This window comes from Eimeria mitis, genomic scaffold (genome assembly GCF_000499745.2).
Source record: "Eimeria mitis Houghton genomic scaffold, Emh_scaff30, whole genome shotgun sequence".
In the NCBI taxonomy this organism is placed as follows: domain Eukaryota; phylum Apicomplexa; class Conoidasida; order Eucoccidiorida; family Eimeriidae; genus Eimeria; species Eimeria mitis.
Window position 1 is genome coordinate 1 of NW_024015196.1, and position 18,928 is coordinate 18,928.

The 18,928-nt window shown below is 54.3% G+C and overlaps 4 protein-coding genes across 4 annotated transcripts; 1 reads left to right on the forward strand and 3 right to left on the reverse strand.

Annotated features, from left to right (window-relative positions):
- Positions 1 to 73: 73 nt before the first annotated feature.
- EMH_0031240 (uncharacterized protein) lies at positions 74 to 4,560 on the reverse strand (the record flags this gene model as incomplete). Its single annotated transcript, XM_038022512.1, has 5 exons — positions 74 to 508; positions 616 to 1,196; positions 3,322 to 3,423; positions 3,600 to 3,651; positions 3,877 to 4,560. 5 exons carry the CDS (start codon positions 4,558 to 4,560, stop codon positions 74 to 76), a joined length of 1,854 nt encoding a protein of 617 aa, XP_037878366.1.
- A 1,004-nt stretch (positions 4,561 to 5,564) lies between these two features.
- EMH_0031350 (uncharacterized protein) lies at positions 5,565 to 8,756 on the reverse strand (the record flags this gene model as incomplete). Its single annotated transcript, XM_038022513.1, has 2 exons — positions 5,565 to 6,553; positions 6,809 to 8,756. 2 exons carry the CDS (start codon positions 8,754 to 8,756, stop codon positions 5,565 to 5,567), a joined length of 2,937 nt encoding a protein of 978 aa, XP_037878367.1.
- An 872-nt stretch (positions 8,757 to 9,628) lies between these two features.
- EMH_0031460 (uncharacterized protein) lies at positions 9,629 to 11,996 on the forward strand (the record flags this gene model as incomplete). Its single annotated transcript, XM_038022514.1, has 6 exons — positions 9,629 to 9,927; positions 10,391 to 10,689; positions 10,789 to 10,849; positions 11,236 to 11,301; positions 11,485 to 11,540; positions 11,701 to 11,996. 6 exons carry the CDS (start codon positions 9,629 to 9,631, stop codon positions 11,994 to 11,996), a joined length of 1,077 nt encoding a protein of 358 aa, XP_037878368.1.
- A 1,398-nt stretch (positions 11,997 to 13,394) lies between these two features.
- EMH_0031570 (RNA binding motif-containing zinc finger protein, putative) lies at positions 13,395 to 16,978 on the reverse strand (the record flags this gene model as incomplete). Its single annotated transcript, XM_038022515.1, has 7 exons — positions 13,395 to 14,010; positions 14,216 to 14,331; positions 14,616 to 14,789; positions 14,929 to 15,306; positions 15,732 to 15,791; positions 15,958 to 16,184; positions 16,417 to 16,978. 7 exons carry the CDS (start codon positions 16,976 to 16,978, stop codon positions 13,395 to 13,397), a joined length of 2,133 nt encoding a protein of 710 aa, XP_037878369.1.
- Between the last annotated feature and the right edge of the window lie 1,950 nt (positions 16,979 to 18,928).

Consider the following 18,928-nt stretch of genomic DNA (forward strand, 5'->3'; position numbering starts at 1 on the left):
ATATATATATATATATATATATATATATATATATATATATATATATATAATCGTGAGCATCTCCAGTCCGTGTTTATGTTGTATGCATCCAGAAATGATCTAGGCTAAAAGAACGCCCCCTTACTTTGTACTTCGAAAGCACGTCGGGTCTGTCTAGGAAATATGTTATCCTCCTGAACCCTTCCGATTCACACTGCGTCACCAGCGCCTTCCCCGAAACGTACAGTCCTTTGAGTTTGAGATTTGATTTTGGGTGGTTAAACACCTCTGTCTGCAGTGTAAAAGGTTTTCCTGCTTCCTGCGGAAGAACAGCTTTACTTATTATCAAGCTGCCGTCGCGGGCGAGTCGGTAGCCTTCTTCGCCTTCAGCCGCCGCATTCGTGGCGCCTACATTTTTTATTTGCTTTCCGTTCACTGACAAAGAAATAAGATCCAAGTCCTCCCCATTTAAGACCAAGTCTGTAGGCGGAGTACCCGCCGCTCGCTGCATAACTATCGTCGCTGTCACCTAAAACACCCCAAGCACTAAACCTAATTATTGTGCCATAAAGTCTCATCCACAAAGCGTACGTCGTAGGTATTCTCGATGCAAGGCAACTCGCAGATGTGACTGACCTTTGTGTCTGTCTCTTCTAGGAGGAAGCTTAAGTCCACAGAATCGACGGTGAAGTCTGAGGGCTTGTATTCATCTCTGAATTTCTCCCCCGGTCGGCCCCTCTGTTTGGGTTTAACCGCGGGCAGTGCCAACTGAGTTGTATCATTGCCGTCTACATCATGAGACTCCGTTGTCTCTGTGGGGGCGGTGGTCTCTTGTTCTGGGGACGCATCTGCCTCTGTCCTATTTGTACTCGGGTGTTGGGGGTCGTTGTCTCCGCGCAGGGCATGCGGCGCACGCACACCTGCAGCTTCATTCTGTTCCTCCTCTGCAGAAGGCAAGTATCCGTCGCCCAGCTCCTCTTCTTCCTCTTTTTTTACCTCGTCGTCGGAGCTGGCAGCGGCGGCCGCCTGGATATGTGGTAGCAGCGAGAATGAAGAGAACAACACCCCTGTGTCACTTGCAGAAGGGGCAGAAACTACTATTTGCCCTCTTCTCCAAGAATTGGGGGAGGCCGGGCTCAGCAGGGAAGGAAGCAATGAGGGAGATGGGGCGTTCACGTGGATATTCGAATCATCTCGCGCTGTTAACCCTAGACAACCTAGCAAGCACAATCAACCAAGCACAACACAACGAAGCCCAATGAGTAGCATCACTCAGAGGACGGTATTCGAGGGAATTTGTAAGCAGGTATTTGCAGATCGGGCGCTGCTCAACAAGCTGAGAAGATACGGCTGTCTTCTGCTGAGTCAACTTTGGTTGCTCGTTGCCGCCCGCAGTGAACGCTAACTGGGATGCATAGGCAGCATCGCAAGGGTGAAATAAGATATTCCTTCTTCTGTTTACTGCTGTGAAACTGACTATTACTTTTTCCACGGGATACTTCATGAAGAAGGACAGACGCTGCCAGGAAACCGACGTGAGGTGTGAACAGCCACATTTTCCCCCCGGTAAGACAGATTTAGGCCAGAAAGGACAATTATATGGCAAAACATATACTTAACAAACACAATTGGACATGCCCTTCCACCTTTTAGATTCTACTAAACCTAGAATTGCTGGTTTGATTGCCAACACCCAACCTCCACCGTAGCGGCTGCCCATCGGTCAGCCCAGTACTGGAGGTGACCTTCGGCGTCGGTGGCAGGTGTCGCACCCCGCCATATGTGAGGAGCGAATCTTTGTAACAAAAGAACAGTTTAAATAAGAAAGTTATACATAGTACGCTATAGTTAGATGAGGCAACTGACACTGCAGCAAGCTGTGCAATAATTATCAGGATTCGTGTGTCCCGTTGCGCGCAGATGCGCCAGTACAGACCGGCGGCAAATATCCCATTTTTTAGTAATATCAGCTGCAAGGTATGAAGAACAAATTTTACCACGGCCTTCATGCAGAACAACAAATAGCGGCGGGGAGCGGACTACGATAAAACGGCTGACGAAGTGCTGCAAGAATGGAGCATCTGGCTCCACACAAAGACCTTCAGCGTAGTGGTGGCTCCTGGGGGTGAGATAAATGAGTTAAGCAGTCTTTAGACGCTAACTGAGCTCCTTCCTAAGTCACTAACACAGTTGCCCGCCAACAGTTGCGTGTCAACCTTGGTCACCATCTCGCGAACCGGCGACGCGAGAGGGCAACCAACAGGTGACTGCCCCACAGAAGCACAAATAGGAGAGATCAAAGAAATATGCTTATCTGTTTGCCGCGTGGAAATTTCCTTCCCCGTGGCTGTCTCCCTCCCATAACGCTCATATTTGTCTGGCAACAGCTGATAATACATCCACCAAGGCTCGGCTGCGCATCAGCGTCTGCGAGGTGTCCTGGTGCTCAGCGCGGAGCATTGCATAAATATATATGTGCAGGCACTAAAAGTAGAAAAAGCTAAGACGAAGACACTGGCATATGCAAGTTGGTCTTTGCCTCCTGCCGCGGAGTCCTTATGTGCAGCAGATGCCCGGACACCTAAGCCAGAAGATATCGCAAATAACTGTGTTTACTAAGTCTTCAAACGCAGACGTCGGCAAACAGAAGCAACTGAACTAGCAAGCCGAATGTGAAAGAGGATTGTGATATGTGTGTGGCCTCCCCGGTAAGTTCTCTGCCCTTAGTGAGCAACAAGCTCCCCGACAGATGGCAGAAGTATCGACCGTGCAAGGATACGTCGGCTGGCTGTGGCTTGCTAGCTGCGGTTAGCTAGCTGACGGCTGTGCCATATAGCTCCGTGTTGCGCTCGTAAATTTTTCATGTTGACCGGGAAAAAAAGGATGCAATTGCGTGGTTTCAGAAGTCTGCCAAATGCATACAACTTGAAAAAAGTCAGTCAGACAAAAAACGAAACAGCTATATGCAGATATGCATAAAAGAATATATACATATAAAAAAGCATATACATATATAAAAAATGAATTGTCAAACGAGCGGCAGCAAACGCAGCCAAAGTAGCCCAAACTCCCAGCCCTCCTCAGCGACTAAGGTTTTGTGTTTGGGGTTGGTGGGTCAGCCGCTTGGGTGTCGGAATCCATCCCCTCAATGTCCAGCACGTGGGCAGCTGCAAATGACCAAGTAACAGCCAGAGGCAACAACACAAGCAGCAAAGGAAGACCCCATCTCAGATCCCAAACAACGACCCTAAGCACTAGGTTCTACATCCTTGAACTTAGACAGCCTACCCTGGGCCCTACTCAGCATCCCACTCGAGTCCCCAAGAGACAGCTTCTGCTTACCGGTTAACGTCCGCAACACTTTCTCTCCTTTCGCAGCCAAAATCGTCTCCACGTCACTTTCCTCTTCTCCAAACCACTTGAGACGATCCGCCACCAAGTGCACTGCATCCACACGAACCCGTCGCCGTACACCCCAAACCCTTTGCCTCAATCCGCAAGGCTGCGCTTTAAGAAACGGAGTTTAATTAGTGTAACTGCATAGCATGAATCTCCTCATCCTGTTGTTGAAACGTGCAGGCACCGGCAAAATGGAAAGTACAACTTAAGGGAAGACCTACGGTTCTTGCAGCCGGGGCACCGTACTATCACCACCCCTTGCGTGTAAGCAACCTGCAGCAGTAACAAGGGGAAAAAAACACAATCCGCTGAGGGCGCTGCTGCCATAGACACTGCAGCTGCAGCTGTTGCTGCTGCATCGTCACCGCGTTCGTTGCTAGCGTACTCGTTGCTGCTGTACTCTAGCGGCTGTGCAGTGGCCACCTCTGCTGCATGTGGCTGCTGCTGCTGCGTGCTGTTGTTGTTGAGTGGTTATGCCTGTCACTGGTTTTTTCTGACCTTAGAGAACTTCTTGGCGGACCTCTTGTTGCATTTGCAGCATGTGAATACCAAAGTCAGAAACCCATCCCGCGCCTTTTCCGTTCCCGGAATCCTTGATAAATCAAAGCGGACCTCAGGGGCCCCTGTCGGCTCCCCCTGGGGCTCTTCTGAGCCTTCAGGGGCCCCTGCTGCTGCTGGCACTGAAGGGGGCGCGGAGGGAGGAGCCGTCGTCAGCAGGCGGCGGAGGGGCCCCTGGCTGTGCGGGTACCGGGGAAAGGATGACGGCGAGACAGCTGGGGCCGTTGTGCACCTGCTAAATGCATCGCTAGGGTTCAGCTGCCTCGATGCTATTGTTTTCACCCGTACTGCAGCGGCTGTTGCTGCTGTTGCTGCTGCTGGCGTTGCATATCCTACCGCTGCTGTTGCTGGCGCTGTCGCCGTTACCACTGCTGCTGCGCCTGCCGCCGCAGCTGGAAGCAAAGTTCTCTGCCCTATAGGGTCCCCCCCATAATCTATCTTCTGCCTCTGCCGCATGGAGAGAATGTTGGCAGCGTTCCCGATAGGCGGACCCCACGAGGACGCGGGGGGCCCCACGGGGCCCCCCAAAGGCCCGCGTGCTTTCATCTGCCTTTTGAGGGCAGAAATGCAGCAATATCCCAAAAGGGATTTGTCTGGGAGTCTAAGCAATGATCGGGTTGTCATCTGGGCGGCGGCAAGAAGAAAAGAAGGGCCTTAGGGCGAGGGTCACTGACTGTGAAGGGGATGACAAATGCCTCAAAAATGGAGTAGGGAGGGCAGGAAAGAATGCGGGCTGCCTATAAATTATGTAAATCAAAACAGTGCAACAAAAAGGGAGAAAGGGAACAGACAACAACTCACGCCGGTCCACTGCATCCCTGCAGCCCTGCAGCGGCTGGACCAGCAGGGGCCCCGAAACACACGGCCTTCCGAGAGAGGGGACGGAGCCGAGAAGGAAATGCATTCTCCAACAAATTGAGTTTTTTCCAGAAAAAACACTAAAAACTAACGACGCATATCTAGCTTTACCCTCAGTCCTGCTAGTACAGGTGGGTCGGGTTCCCATGCACCGCTCTCCCATGTGGGCCCCTCTTGGGCCTTGCGCTGCAGCGGACTTTAAGGTGATGATGCCTCAACCCGGTGGCTACGGCGCCCCCAACTACAGCAAGGGCCTGACAAGCGATGAACACTTCCTAGTACAGTCACCCCAGGATCCCTTTTTAGAAGCCCCGGACGTTAAGACACATGTGCCACACCGCCACCTAGGCAACTAACCGTCTACGAACTTAGCCACACAGCTAGCCACATCATAGCTGCAGAACTATGTAGACAGGCCGGAACGAACTAATTCCATGCCATCCGATGAACGGGTGACATCACCACGCTTCTTTCCAGAGCTCTCCGTAGGGACTAAAAATGGCTGTTATTCAATACAAAGTTGGCTGATCGCAGCAGCTATTGTAGTACTGCGACCTGTACCTTTTGAGGGCAACTTCTGCAAATGATTGGACCTGCCTCGGGGAGTGCCTTCCTGACGCCACCTTGTCGCCTCGAGTGTGCGGTGTACAGGAATCGGATATCCCCCAAAGTGGCCCCAAGCCTTTCTTTAGGCTGAATTAAACTAGACGGATCTATGCATCCTTTACAAGGCGGCATGGTTGGCCCCGCAAAATAGGCTAGTGGGGCCTCTACTTCGGAAGAGCAAAGCGCAGGACCGCTCCCTTTCTGTTGACCTTTTTTAGCGGCATAACTGAACCCTCAAGTGCACTGTTCGTCTGTGCATCGGGGGCATGGAGGAACCTTGCAGGACCCTCTGAGTGCCGTGTGCATACCGCCGGAAGACTGGGGGCTCCTCTCTTTAACCGCTTCGGCTGTACCGAGAATAACAAGGCTCTGCTTCTGTCCTCAGGGGCTCCACCTATGGCTCCCATCGTTGGTGAGGGGTCCCCGCTGCCCCTGCAGGGGCCGCCATGAGGGCAGAACGGCCTCCGGCCGCTGCCTAGCACCACTATAGGGACCTCTGTAGTCCTGACAAAGACCGAAAGGCCCTCTATGCCGTTATACTTGAAGGCTCCATAAATTTTGCAGCTGTCTATTACATCTGCAGGCCTCCTTGATGCAGCCCGAGCCGCAACACCTGCGGTACTTGTAGAGGAGCCCTTATACAAGGTCGAGAGGGCGATGTGGCTGCTGCTGCTTGACGTTTCTATACAATCCAGTCCTTGAGCCCTAACAGATACGATAGTATCTAACGCTTCGGGGTCATCTAGGAGCAAAGCAACGGGTTCATCCAATATTCCCTTGTTGTCACCGCTTTGGGGATTCCGCAAATCTCTAGACTCGGGAGCCTCCACCATAAATCCTCTTACTTCATCGGTAAGGTTCTGGCGCTGGCTGCTTCCCCAGCTGCTGCTGCTGCTCTTGCTGCTGCTGCTGCTGGTTAGATCGCCTACCCGATGCCCTTGTTCGGAGCTCGGCCTCCTCAGGGCAGCGCAGCCACAGGAAGGAATGGGCAAGGGCTCCAGGAGAACAGCCTTCTGGGGGCTGAGGGCCTTAACGAACTCCAGCAGAGAAGAAAAAGAAGAGTGAGATGACATGGGGATCGACTGTATAGACGAATGAGCGCCAAAAGACAAGCCGCCACCTATGCACACGACAACGATTAACGCATAGCATACTAAACCATGAACCCTAAACCCTAAATTTCAAACTTGAGACACTAAACAAAAACCCTAGACAAGAACCCCGACGCCATATACTATAGGCTCGGAATAGTGAACGCTAAGCAGGAAACATCAGTGCGTCTGTATTCTCCAACTCAAAAAGAATCGGCGTCTGTGGACCTTAAATCCGCCGCACTAACAAAAAATGGTTTCCAATGTTACACAAACCCCAAACCACCCAGATTTAAAGCAGGAAGACAGATGCGCACCAGAAGGAAGCAGACCCAAGGTTGGCAGTCCTGAGGCTTCGAGGGCCTCAACCACCTTTACGAGCTGCCGTCGGGGCACCGCAAACAGAGACACAGCGGCATCAGTCGCGCTAGCAGCCTGGCCTAGGTCAAATGGCTCCTCCTCTTCCTCTTGATTAAATTGCTCCAGTTGATCTTGTTGATGCAACGGTTGCTTCTTCTGGCGTAGTGGCGATGAAGGAAACCAGACAGAGGTCTCCTCACCCCACGGGCAGCCACATGCGGAGAATTTTCTGCAGGCGTTGGTTCTGTTGCTGCTGCTGTTGCTGCTGTTGCTGCTGTTGCTGCTGCTGCTGTTGCTTGAAGCAGTCCGATGGTCTGTGGCGCCTCTGACGACCGGACAACAGAACCCCCGCGTGAAAGCCTCTGTGGTGTATGCGCAGCAGTCATTGTACCCAGCAGCTGTAGCAGCAGCAGCAGAGTCAAAGTGAGCCTCCGAAAGCCCTATGGGAATCTTTAACGCCGTTGCAAGCTGCTGCAGTAGAGACTCCTTTCCCAGTTTGTCTACACCTACAACAACATGTAAACTGGATGGGGGAAGCCCAGCGGAGCCCTCTGAGTGTACCTCAGAGGGCCCCCTTGAGCCTCGGGTCATAGCATTCCCGCGGATCCTCTTGGCAGCCGCCTTCACCTTAAGGCTCATCTCTGCTACAGCTTCTTCCTGAGACAAAAAAGAGAAACGTGGATGCAGGTAAGTGCTATCCAAATACAACACGTCAACATGCAGCTGGCGCTGCTGTTGCTGCTGGGACATAAGGCCTTCAGATGTCTCAGCGCCTTCCGCAGCATTTGAGCCTGTGTTGGCTTCGTCATTCGCTTGCTCAGGTGTAGCGGCAGCAGTAGCAGCAGCAGCAGCTGGGTCCTCAAGCTCCTGAAGCAGCTGCAGCCCTTTCTGCACTTCCTGCAACAGCGGCTGCAGGTTGGTGCCGCTGCAGCAGAAGTCTCCAGTGTGGACGTAAGAGCCAACAACAGGGGAACGCAGCAGCAACAGGGCTGAACCCGGACAGTGCCTCGCGTCTACCAGTTGTATATACACCCTATCAACAGCGCGACCGCAGCAACAAACGCCGCCACCACCAGGGCTGCTGCTGCTGCTGCTTCTGCGGACAGCAGCGGCTGCGCGCTCCACCAGCAGCTGCGGCCAGGTCTGCTGTTTCCCAGTAGAGCTTCTCTTGCTGCCGCTGTTTTCTGTATGCGCTGCCTGCAACTCTTTACATTCATTAGGTTGGATGGCTATCTCTGAAGGCCCCACATGGCCCCCGCCTCCTTCTGTAGCCTTCTCTGCCTTGCCGCACAGCAACTGGGGACCCCTTGGTGTGTGCTGCTCACTGGGGTCAGGTTTCCCTGGGGGTTCAGAAAGATGCCCCACAGGAGCGTCTATGGAGACCCTGTGGACGTAGAAGAGGTAAGGGGTTTGTAGCTGCAGAGGCAGAAGATAGGGTTCCAGCTGGGGATACATGCGGAGCAGCAGTTGGCGCGTCATTTCAGTGCAAACAATGGGACCTGGGGGGCCCCCAGAAGGGCCCCTGGAAGCCAGCGATGCCCCAAATTTGTCTTTACCCCACGAGGGCCGGAGGCCCCGCATGTGGTCGCTGTGTGCATGCGTCAGAACGAAGAGACTGGGAACACAGAACCCACATCCAAAAGCGGGGGAGCCATCTAGACATGGCCATTCCTCAAGAGACCCCTCTTGGAGGGGCCCCTCCTCGAGAGGCCCCTTTCCTCTTGAAGGAGTGGCACCCCATGTGACTTCTGGGCCTCCAATCGAAGCGGCTTGACACCATAGACGGGGGGATGAGGGTCCGTGAAGGCCCCCTGCAGCCCTTGGAGGCCCTTGGTGGCCCCCCTTTGACTGTCCGAAGAAGTCGACGAAGACGTTTAATGCCTCCAGAGGCGCCGAAAGAGGCATTTACGGTTCGCGGGGGTTTGTCTGCCCAGGGCCCCCCCCCCACCCTCTGCAAAAGCGGTGAATGCAAATCCTCTCAAACATACAGAATTTAGCTGCGGATACAGCTCAGTCAAGGAGGGGCGACGAGTCTGTCGCTTCGGGCTCCCGCGGATCTCTTCTGGAGCCGTTTCTGCTGCCGCTGCGGCACAGGAGCGTAGCAAATGCATCAGTTTACATAATAATAATGCCAGTTACTTCAGCACACGGAATTACCATGCACAGATGAAGCCGTTGGGGGGCCCCCGGGGCCCCCGGGAGTCTCGGCTACAAGACAGTGGAAATAAGGCAGACAATGAGAATGTGATGGAGGCTTCAGGCGAGAAAATGAAAATGACGTGCTGGATGACCGCGGCTGCAGCTTTTCTGCAGTGGTAGCGGGTGTTACTCAGGGTCACGCAAGGGCCCCCCCCAGGAGACCGTAGGGGCCCTAGGGGCCCCCTTGGGGCCCAAATACAGCTCCCCCGGCTCCCCTGTCTTGTGGGCCTATGAGTTGATAATCTGCGCCTTCCACTTAGATTTCTGTTGTCAGAGAGGAGAGCTTGCGGCTCTCATATCGACATCGTCGCCTTCGTGGGCTGCAACTAGACTGCCTCTCCTGGGGGCCCCCAAGGCTGGGGCAGCAGGTCTGCAGGGGCCCCCAACAATTCCCCGTGGGAAGCTCGCCTAGCCTCATGGTCCTTCTATGCCCTCTCGAAGAGACGGACAAACAACTCGAGGCCCTTGGCTTTCATAAACATTGCTGCTACAGCAGAGGCTCCTGCTCGTGATGCAACGCCTACTGCTGCTGCTGCCGCTGTTGCTGCACACTGGGCAGAGCTCCCGAGTCCGTGAGGATGGCAGATGCTAACGTTTCAGCGTCTCCCGTGGCGTTGGACGTCCAAGGGGCCCTTCAGCAACAACAGCAGCAGCAAGACCCACAGCAAGAACAGGAGCAAGAAGAGCAGCAGAAAAAGCAGCAAGAAAAACGTGAGCGTCGCCGACAGGAACGGCAGCGGAGGCGGCGGCAGCAACAAAAGAAAACTTGCCGCCCTGAGTCTGTCTCTGTCCCCCCAGAGCTGCTGGGCGCCGCACTGGAGAGGCAGCACGTCGACTCCATCTACGCGAAAATCGCCCTCCACTTCAGCCACACAAGGTACCAAACCTTAATCCATAAACTATAAACGCTCACTCCAGCCACACTAGTTCACTACTACTGACCCCAAAACCTAGAACTTGAAACCATAGAACCTAAACACCAAACCCGTTCCCCTGAGCCCTAACGCCAGCTACTCCAATTCACTAGCTGCGACACCAAGACGTTAGACGCTAAACCATGAACCATAAATCCTAAGCACTTGACCCTGAGCCTCCGTGGCAGCTACGCCAGTTCAGCAGCAGTGACCTCAACACTTAGAACCCTAAGCCCTAAGGCCTAAACCGTGCAGTAGGTCAGTAGGTAAACGCACACGCAGACAGGCGTTATGCACGAGGCCCGCGGAGGCATCGCCTTTGCGCGTACCTTTAGTCAAATACACCCTTAATAGAAGATAACGAAAACACAAGCGAATTGGACGCATTCAAATTGACGAGTGCACTTCGGTGTGGTGTATGCACAGACACCGCCCCTGGCCCCGCGTCGCTGCCTTCATCGAATCTCTGCCGCCCGACGCCATCTTGGTGGACGTAGGGTGCGGCAATGGCAAGTACCTCCACTGCAGACCCAAATGGACCAGCAGCAGCAGCAGCGATGGCGACGGCGGCAGCAGCGGTAGCAACAGCTCCAGTCCCTATAGCTGCTTGTCCATAGGCATCGACAGGTCCCGAGAACTGCTGCACTGCGCGTCAGCGCACCCGCAGGGCGCCTTGGGGCCCCGTATACTGCAGGCAGACTGCCTAAACACCTGCATAAGAGACGGTGAGGGTTTAGCACTTAGAGTTTAAGGTTTAGGTTTTACGGTTTGGAACTCACCTGAGACATGCGGGACATTCATTGTGTGTATGCGTGAACCCTCAGAAGTCGCCGACGGCGTCATCTGCATTGCTGTGCTCCACCACTTAACCACCGAGGCGAGAAGGTATGATATTCTGCTGCTGCTCTCGCTGCCGCTGCTGATGCTGCTGTTGCTGCTGCCGCGGTTGCTCCAAAGTGTACCTCCTGCGGGCGTCTACGCTGTTGCTCCAACCGCGATCCAGATATTGGTGCTGGGGCGGCGGATATTGTGCTGCGCGGCGCTTGACTTTTGCTGTTGCTCCCCCTGTTGCGTTGCTGCAGCAGTGGCTGTTGCTGATCTTGCTGGCGCGGTTGCTGCTCCTGTAGCTGCTCTAGTTGTTGCTGTTACCATCTAGGAGCATCCGCGGTAGTACTGCGTAGAGTAATTGTGTGGTTGTGTATCATTATTGTGAGTGCCATGGGTGCAGCAGCAGGAGTTGCCGCCTTTGCGTCTTGTGGCCGTGTGTACAGACAGCAAGCCTTGGGGGAGCTGGCGCGCATAACGCGCCCTGGCGGCCGCATTTTAATATACGTGTGGTGAGAGGCACTCTGACCTAAACCGTAGATTCCAACCCCAACACAATCTCCTTACTGTAAACCCTAGCGCTAATTCAAACCCTAGTCGTAAACGCTGAACCCTACGCCTTAGATTTTGCCTCAAGCTAAGTTTGATGCTGTTGCGTGTACAATAAGCTCGTTCATGTGGCTGCGGATCTTCAGGGCTCTGGAGCACGAGGCGGGGAGTGTCGGAGAGCGCAAGTTCCCCAGCCAAGACGGTCAGAGTCTGTTGCTGCTGCTGCTGCTGTTGCCGTTTTCGTTTTCCCGCTGCTGCTGCTGCCAGTTTTGCTGTTGTCGCTGGCCGCGATTGCTGTGTATGAGCGTATCTACAGTGAGTCACGGGGTGTCGTGTTGTTGCTGCCGCTGCTGTTGCTGCAGTGTTGGTGCCTTGGGTGTATCAAACGCACTACGAGCGGGCTCGCGAGTTATCGAAGAGCGACGGCAGCGCAGCAGGAGACGCTGAACCAGGGTCAGCTGCTGGGGAAACTGCGGCGGCTGCTGGACCGACTGCGTCCGCCTCTTCGGAGAGGGAAGAGACATTCTATCGTTACTACAGAGTGTTCAGTCGAGAGGAGCTGTTGGGGCTGTGCGCCAAAGAGAAACGCTTGAAAGTCCTTGACTGCTACAACGACACAAACAACTGGGCGGTGCTGCTTGAAAGAGTCAGCTGCTGACACGCATACCTCCGTTCCTTCCACCCCTCCCAACCCCCCCTCCCCACCCCATCCAACCAAGACACCAAATTGCCCGAAGGGGCACTGTGGAGCTGCAGGCTGCCGCGGGGGGCCTCAGTGGCAAACCAACGGGCTGTACCCCGCAGCAGCAATAACTGTGAAAACAGATAGGCGCTGGTACAGCGGTCTGCTGGAGACCGTTGCTGCCGGCGCCGGCGGCGTTTTGACACTTGAGGCGAACAACTCCTTCCTTGTCACTACAAAAAGGAGACAGAAAAGCTAGGGAAGACAGTTCAGCTCTTGTTTGTCACGTACTTTAGGGGAGGGCACACACATCAGCAGACGAAGCCAGAGGCATACACTAATTGACAGAAAAAAACAAGCCAGGAGAAAATAGAAACAGGATGAGATATGATACACCAACAGAAAAACAACTAGACTGGAGGCGGGAGAGAGCAGGACATCTGCAAAATAGGGGAAACGGTAGAAACGAAGAGAGACCGACAAATATCACCGCCCATGCAACTGCGGTCAGAGGAGAGGCCTGTAGCAGATTTCAACACGAAATATCTACCCCAAAGTACACACCGCTTAACTGGCGCCAAGGCGTATTGAAAGCTGCCGTGTTATTATTTATGCTCTTATTGGAAGAAGCGGGGTATATATAGGGGAATGCAGTTTCGTGAGTTGGGCTCTGGCATAGGCGGTGCGGCCTCCAGTCTGGCTCTGTCTCTGTCTGCCGTTGAGAGAGTCACCTGTGCGTCCATATTTTGGACCGTCGTCCCGTTCTGTATCTAGCTGCCTCTTCTGCCTGATTCTTCCTCTACCCTTTTGTTTCTGCCTATTTGTACTTATCTGTCTGAACTCTTTCTGTTCGCTCTCGTTGCGTAGTTCTACATGACGTGTTGCAGCTGGAGCACCACTGCCACTCTCGCCTCATACAAAGAAGTCGTCAGCGCTCATTAAATTTGATCCCTTTCCTTCCAAACGCCTTCGTAGGACGACTCCTACAAGCCGTGGACAGCCAAAGGCGCAAATCGTTGGGCACACGGTGCCAAACTGCAGCCAACACCAGTGCCAGCAATGGCGACTGCTGTTGCTGCTGTTGCTGCTGTTGCTTCTGGTGCTGCTGCGGCAACTGATGCCACATGTGGGCCGGCAGAGATCAAAAAGACAAACTGTCACGGCCTGACGAGTAGTGGCTAGCTACCTGCTAGCCACGGCTCAAGTTGCCGCTTAACTAAGCCGCCTACGCGTTAACTGGGCCTCTCACCCACCAACGCGGTGCTGCAGCAGAGGCAGAAGCAGCACGTGCAAGCAGCACAAGCTGCTCCAAATGCTTCTACACTTACTCCTGCCTTTGCTGCAGCAACAACAGCAACCGCAAATATATGTACTTCACTTTTTGGCGCCTAAGAAGGCGGCCATGTTGCTTAGCTGCTGCATCCAGCTAATGCCTCCCGTTGGCCCCTCTTGCTGCTGCTGCTGCTGCTGCTCCGGCAAGCTGTTCTGAGGAGTGCCACTTTGCTGCTGCTGCGGCTGTTGGTGCCAAGACTGCGGTTGCTGCTGTTGCTGCTGCCACGGCTGCTGTTGCTGCTGCATTGGAGGTACTTGCTGTTGCTGCTGCATTGGAGGCACTTGCTGTTGCTGCTGCTGCAGAGGATCTGGCGACCATTGTTGCGGCTGCTGCTGTTGCTGCGGCTGTTGAAGTGGCTGCTGCTGCCACGACTGAGTCATTCCAAACTGCTGTTTAACTTGCGAAGGTTGCTGCTGTTGCTGCCCCCAGCCTTGCTGGGGCTGCGGCTGCTGCCATGACGGTTGCTGCTGCTGCTGCGGCTGCTGCTGCTGCTGCGGCTGCCAAGGTTGCTGCTGCGGCCACGACTGTTGCGGTGTAGACCCCGGCAACTGCTGCTGCTGCCACTGCTGCTGGGGCTGTTGTTGCTGTTCCGGTGCTGTATGCGGCGCTGTCGTTGCAGTTACCGACTGGGGGGAAGGCCCAAGAAGCCCAATCATTCTGAACACACAAGCAAAGCAGAAAGGCAGAAAAGGGTGTATTTTCTGCTGCTGGTGGTAACTCTACACCAAATATTTTTTTCGGGCGATGCTAACAAGCGTCCAAGCAGCAACGGCTGGAAAGGGAGAAACAATGAACAGAGGAGAGGCAATTGTAACACGGCTCCATAGCAGCGCTGCTGCAACAAGGGGAGCAGCAGACGTACACTGAATTGCTGTTCCTGAGGTGCTGCGGGAAGAGGTATCTGTACTTGTCGAATACCTGGAACCCGGGGGGGACAAAATACAGGAACACGCCACCGGGAAGGCAAGCAACGCCAGCCTGAAGCAACGAAAGAATGGCAACAGAGACACCAAGCTGCAACGCAACTAAAAGCAGCAGCAGCATCTTCTGACAGCAGCGCCTACAGTCGATGCGCTCGAAGCAGCAGCAATAAGCCTTTAAGAACGGTTATAAAGCAGCAGCACATTCGTTCCAGCATCTGCACTGGCTACAGCAAATGAGTATGCAGGTTCTGCAGCGGCAGCAAAGGGGGCATCCAATAAGGAACAGCAGCAATAAAAAAATGAGCAGCGGCGTCAGTAGCAACGAAGACGACTCCTTACCCGCTCTTTGGATCTAAAGTATGACAGATATTCATTGAAGGAAGCTTCGTTCTCGGGTGATGCCGGTTGGAGCAACACCGCCGCATCCATGGGCTTGAGGGCCAACTCCTCGCACTTGCTTCGGTGGCTGACGTTCAACATGCTTTGCAGCTGCGCGCAGACGTACCCCGAGGCCTAAACCCTAAACCCTAAAGCCGGCGCTTCGCATCTACGATGGAGGCTGTATACAAGTCTATAAGAGGAAAAGGGAGACCATAAAACCAAGACTGGCCAGCAGCAGCGACGGGAGCAGCGGCAGCAGCAGAGTTCATACCTGTTGCATCTCCAGTGGGACCTCCCCCTGTAGACAAAGGGCCGTAACCGCAACCTTCTTGCGGTCATTGCGTCCCAAAGTCCACCTCCACTGCGCGCCCGCGCCACAGCCCGGGGCCCCAGTTCCTGCTGGGGCTGCAGGGAGGCCCGACGTCGCAGCAGGAGCAGCAGTAGGAGAAGAAGAGAAATCCTTGAGGAAAGGGAAGCCCTGCCGGGCCCGGTGCTGCTGCAGCAGAGGGAACAACAAGAGCGGTTCGCGAGCCACCGGAATCTCCAGTTGCTGCTGCGGTTGCTCCGGCGGCGGCTGTTGCTGTTGCTGCGGCGGCGGCTGTGGCTGTGGCGGAAGCATAAGACCATTGTGGCCGTCCCTACGATACATCTGCAGCAGCAAAAAAGCAACAGCAAACCACGTGGAGGATACGGTTGGCCTGTGTATGCGTCATCAGGCGCGCCTTCTGTTTTTTCCACTGCCGAAGCAGGCTCTCGCGGGGTAATTCGTTAAAATACTGCTCAAATGCACCTGCACTGTACAAGCACTATGCATGCCTTGCTCCCCCTTGTGAGATGCAGTGACAAGGAAGCAAGCAACGGGCTCAAGGCCTCGAGTTCCGTTTTACACGAGTACAGACTCAGTTCGCATGGCTGGAATTGGAACAAACAAAACCCCAAAACGACATGCACATGCAGCTGCGTATACACCCAGACTGCTAGACTCTACGCTCGCCTGAATACCCTAGCAACAGCCTGAGGACTCCACAGAGCATCGAAGACGCCTTGGCAAGTGTTCACCGTTAGGTTGCTTACCGCATCCTCGTCGTGACCCCAGTCCCGTATACGCGGATCCCCATCCCGCCGCTCGTCGTCCTGCACACAAAACCTAACCCATAGTCCCTATACTATAAATCCTAGTACCGATTTCAGATCAAATCCACCATCCCCATCTCATTCTTAACCCTGAAGGCGATGGAGTTAATTGATCAGACGTCGATGATTCCTACAGTTTAGGGCGTGTGGGTTTCCGGGCCCTTACCACCGGCCTCATGGGCTGTCTGCCTCTTCTGTCCCAATCTCTGTCGCTTCGGTTCCCGCCCCTCTCGTGCTGCTTGCCCCTATTGGGCCGCCTGCTGCTGTTGGCGTTCCCTCCAGCAACAGCAGCAGCATGCGCCTCGCTGCCCGCCTCCGAGCCCGCGTCGTCTACTGGAGGATTGCGGCCTCCCGCGCGTCCCCGTTGGTACTCTACGCGGACACAGCGGCCCACTGCGCCCTCGCAGCAGCACACACAGAAACAAAAAAAGGACATGGACATCACATGCCATCAACGGAGCCACGCACCCAGTTAGGAAATCGACAACCTCTATGTGCAATCCGACGACTCAGAGACGATGATGTGAAACAACACGACAACTCACGAAAAAGAGTGCAACCACAACAAGCTCTTGCTGGCCCATTAGCTACTTTGAAGTTCATGCACGTGTTGTTGTCTCCTCACTAAATGTTTTTCCGTTGAGGGTTTCGAAGCATCGTCTGGCGTCCTCTGCGTTTTTGTAGAGGACGAAGGCGTAGACGGCATTCGGCCCCACCCGCTGGTTGACCCTAAGGGCAACACTTTCGACTTCGCCACACTGAGAGAAAAAAGCTCTCACGTCCGCCTCTCGTGCCTCCTTAGACACGTTGTGGATGTACAAATTGCGGCCCCCCGTTGAGCTTTGCCGTGGGGGACCCTCTGTACGACCCCGACCTTCTAAAGTCCATGACGGAGCGCCCCCAGACGGACCCCCACCCTCTTCCCCGCCACCAGAGCCTGGACCCATTGCAGGCGGGGGGCCCAATACAGGGGGCGGCAACCCTGGCCCCCCTGGGCCACTCAGTAAGGCTTGAGGTGGGTACGGTAAGCCAGGCAGCAGAGGAGGCAGGGATCCCCCCGCGTTGGGGGGCCCTGGAAAAGCGCCAGAAGGGAGACTTCCTACTGATGGAGGACCGCCTGGGAGGGGAGGGGGCCCTCCAGAAAGGCTCGCTGAGGCGCCATGGGGCGCTTGGAAGTTCCCGTCCATCTCTGCAGGTAGGGGGCCCCTGTGGATGCAAGAAGGGGCCCCGACACGAGAAATGGCACAAGTCTAGGTGGCAGGAGAGGAGGCGGAGCTGAGGGCCCCTACGGTGGCCGATTGGGGACAAAAAAACAACGAGCAGTGGGAGGCTGGGGGTGGGAGGCCTGGCACAACAAAGTGCCGGGATTTTGAGAGAAAAGACACCTATTACAGTAGACAAATGATTTAAACACAAAATAAAGCTCAATTATTCGCCGTCGTAGGGATTGGTCCGCGCCCAGTGTGAACAAGGCACATGTGGCAGTGATTGGGGCTGGATGAGACTGCGTGAATAGAGCCGGAACGCTCTACGACGGGAACTTCACTTGTAGTTGAGAGATTGAGACCCCTCAAATCAATATATTATATGCTGTCACATGCAACGAGAACCCGCTTCACGGTCTGACCAGAGTCTGCACCTAAGCTGTCGCCATTTTTGCTTCGTAGCAGCCAGCAGCACTGCTAGCGTTGGTCGCCCGAAGTTAGCAAAGGAATATTCACTTGGCCTTGGTAGACTACCTGCAAGCAGGTAGAAATTCACAACAAGTGTCTAAAGAGATAAAGCATGCAGCAAAGAGAGCCTGGTTGCGCTCATATGTGAGGCTGTCTTGCATCAGTAGCTGCGACGAGGGGCGCTGCAGCTCATGGCAGGCTGTGTCATCCTCCGTAGGACTGGGCCCTGAGTTGGTGGATCCAGGATGCCTGGGGACACGGGAGTGGGGTGAGCCGCTTTTAGGAAACCCTACCAAACGCCTTCAAGGGCTGTCGCGTACTGCAATGAAGCTGGCTTCAGTGCAGCACGGGACAGCCCTTGAATAAGGCCGAGGGTTTTCCCATTATGGCGCAGAGATCTTAGGACTGAGTCTGTATGGCGAAATTTGCTCATTACCAAACACATTACTCCACACTAACATCACTTCTGCGCACTAGGGGTAGCCTAGAGGAAACAAAGGGGGGGCGAAGGTTCGTGCGCACAAGAGAAACGGGGAACCGGGAAGAGCACCTTGGCTACTAGATGCTTCCTTAACACTCAAGAAGCCTGACTCTGTTGAAGATAAAGATGCGTTCTGAAATAAATATGAGCCAAGTAGATACTTCATAGCAGATATCCTTGGACGCTTCGGCCCCACGTTCTTCCACGTGCGGCTAGCATTCGTGCTCTTAGCCGAAGGCAATCGCGAACAGCAGCATAGTCAAAGATTTGTGGTAATACTTCCCCCCAAAGCACATAACCTCCCCTCCAGCCCCCAGGGGCATCGCACAAAACAGCTCAAGAGCCTGGGGTTGCTGCGTAAAGGAGAGGTCCCATGCAGTGGAATGCACCTCGGTGCAAATAGTAAAGCATGACGACCCGGCTTGCAAGCACAACCATACTCCCTTTGCTGCATGCACTAACGCAGACAACTGTTGGGCGCTTACTTGGCCATCCGTATGTAGCGTGCGCCAAACGACGTACCAACTTTGGACAGTTATGCAAGTGAGCTCTATCTTCGCCTGGTATTGGTCTACACCCTCCGCAGAAACATAAACTCCCCAGAAGCTACTTGTTTGCATCTTCGTTTAGAGGGTTGAAGTTGATGCACACGCATCACATCCTGTCTTGTTTCTTCGTCAGTATGGGATTTTGACTTCTGCCTTTCCTTAGTATTTCGTCAGCTTGCTTTTGCTTTCCACGTCAAGATGCGGAAGTACCGCTGCAAAATGCTTGGGCTGCTCCGGGAGAGAGTTCGATTCGATGCATTGGGCATCCAGCGAGTAGGTAGCCCCGTGGAAGCGCCTTCTTATTTAGTACATCCGAAAGCTCTTGATTCAATTGCGCCCAGTTGTGCTGCTCCTTGGTTTTTAACTAAAGCGAAACCCCAAACACAACTGTAGCATTGTTTGCATGGAGTTTTTATGAGTATTCCTACCTGCACG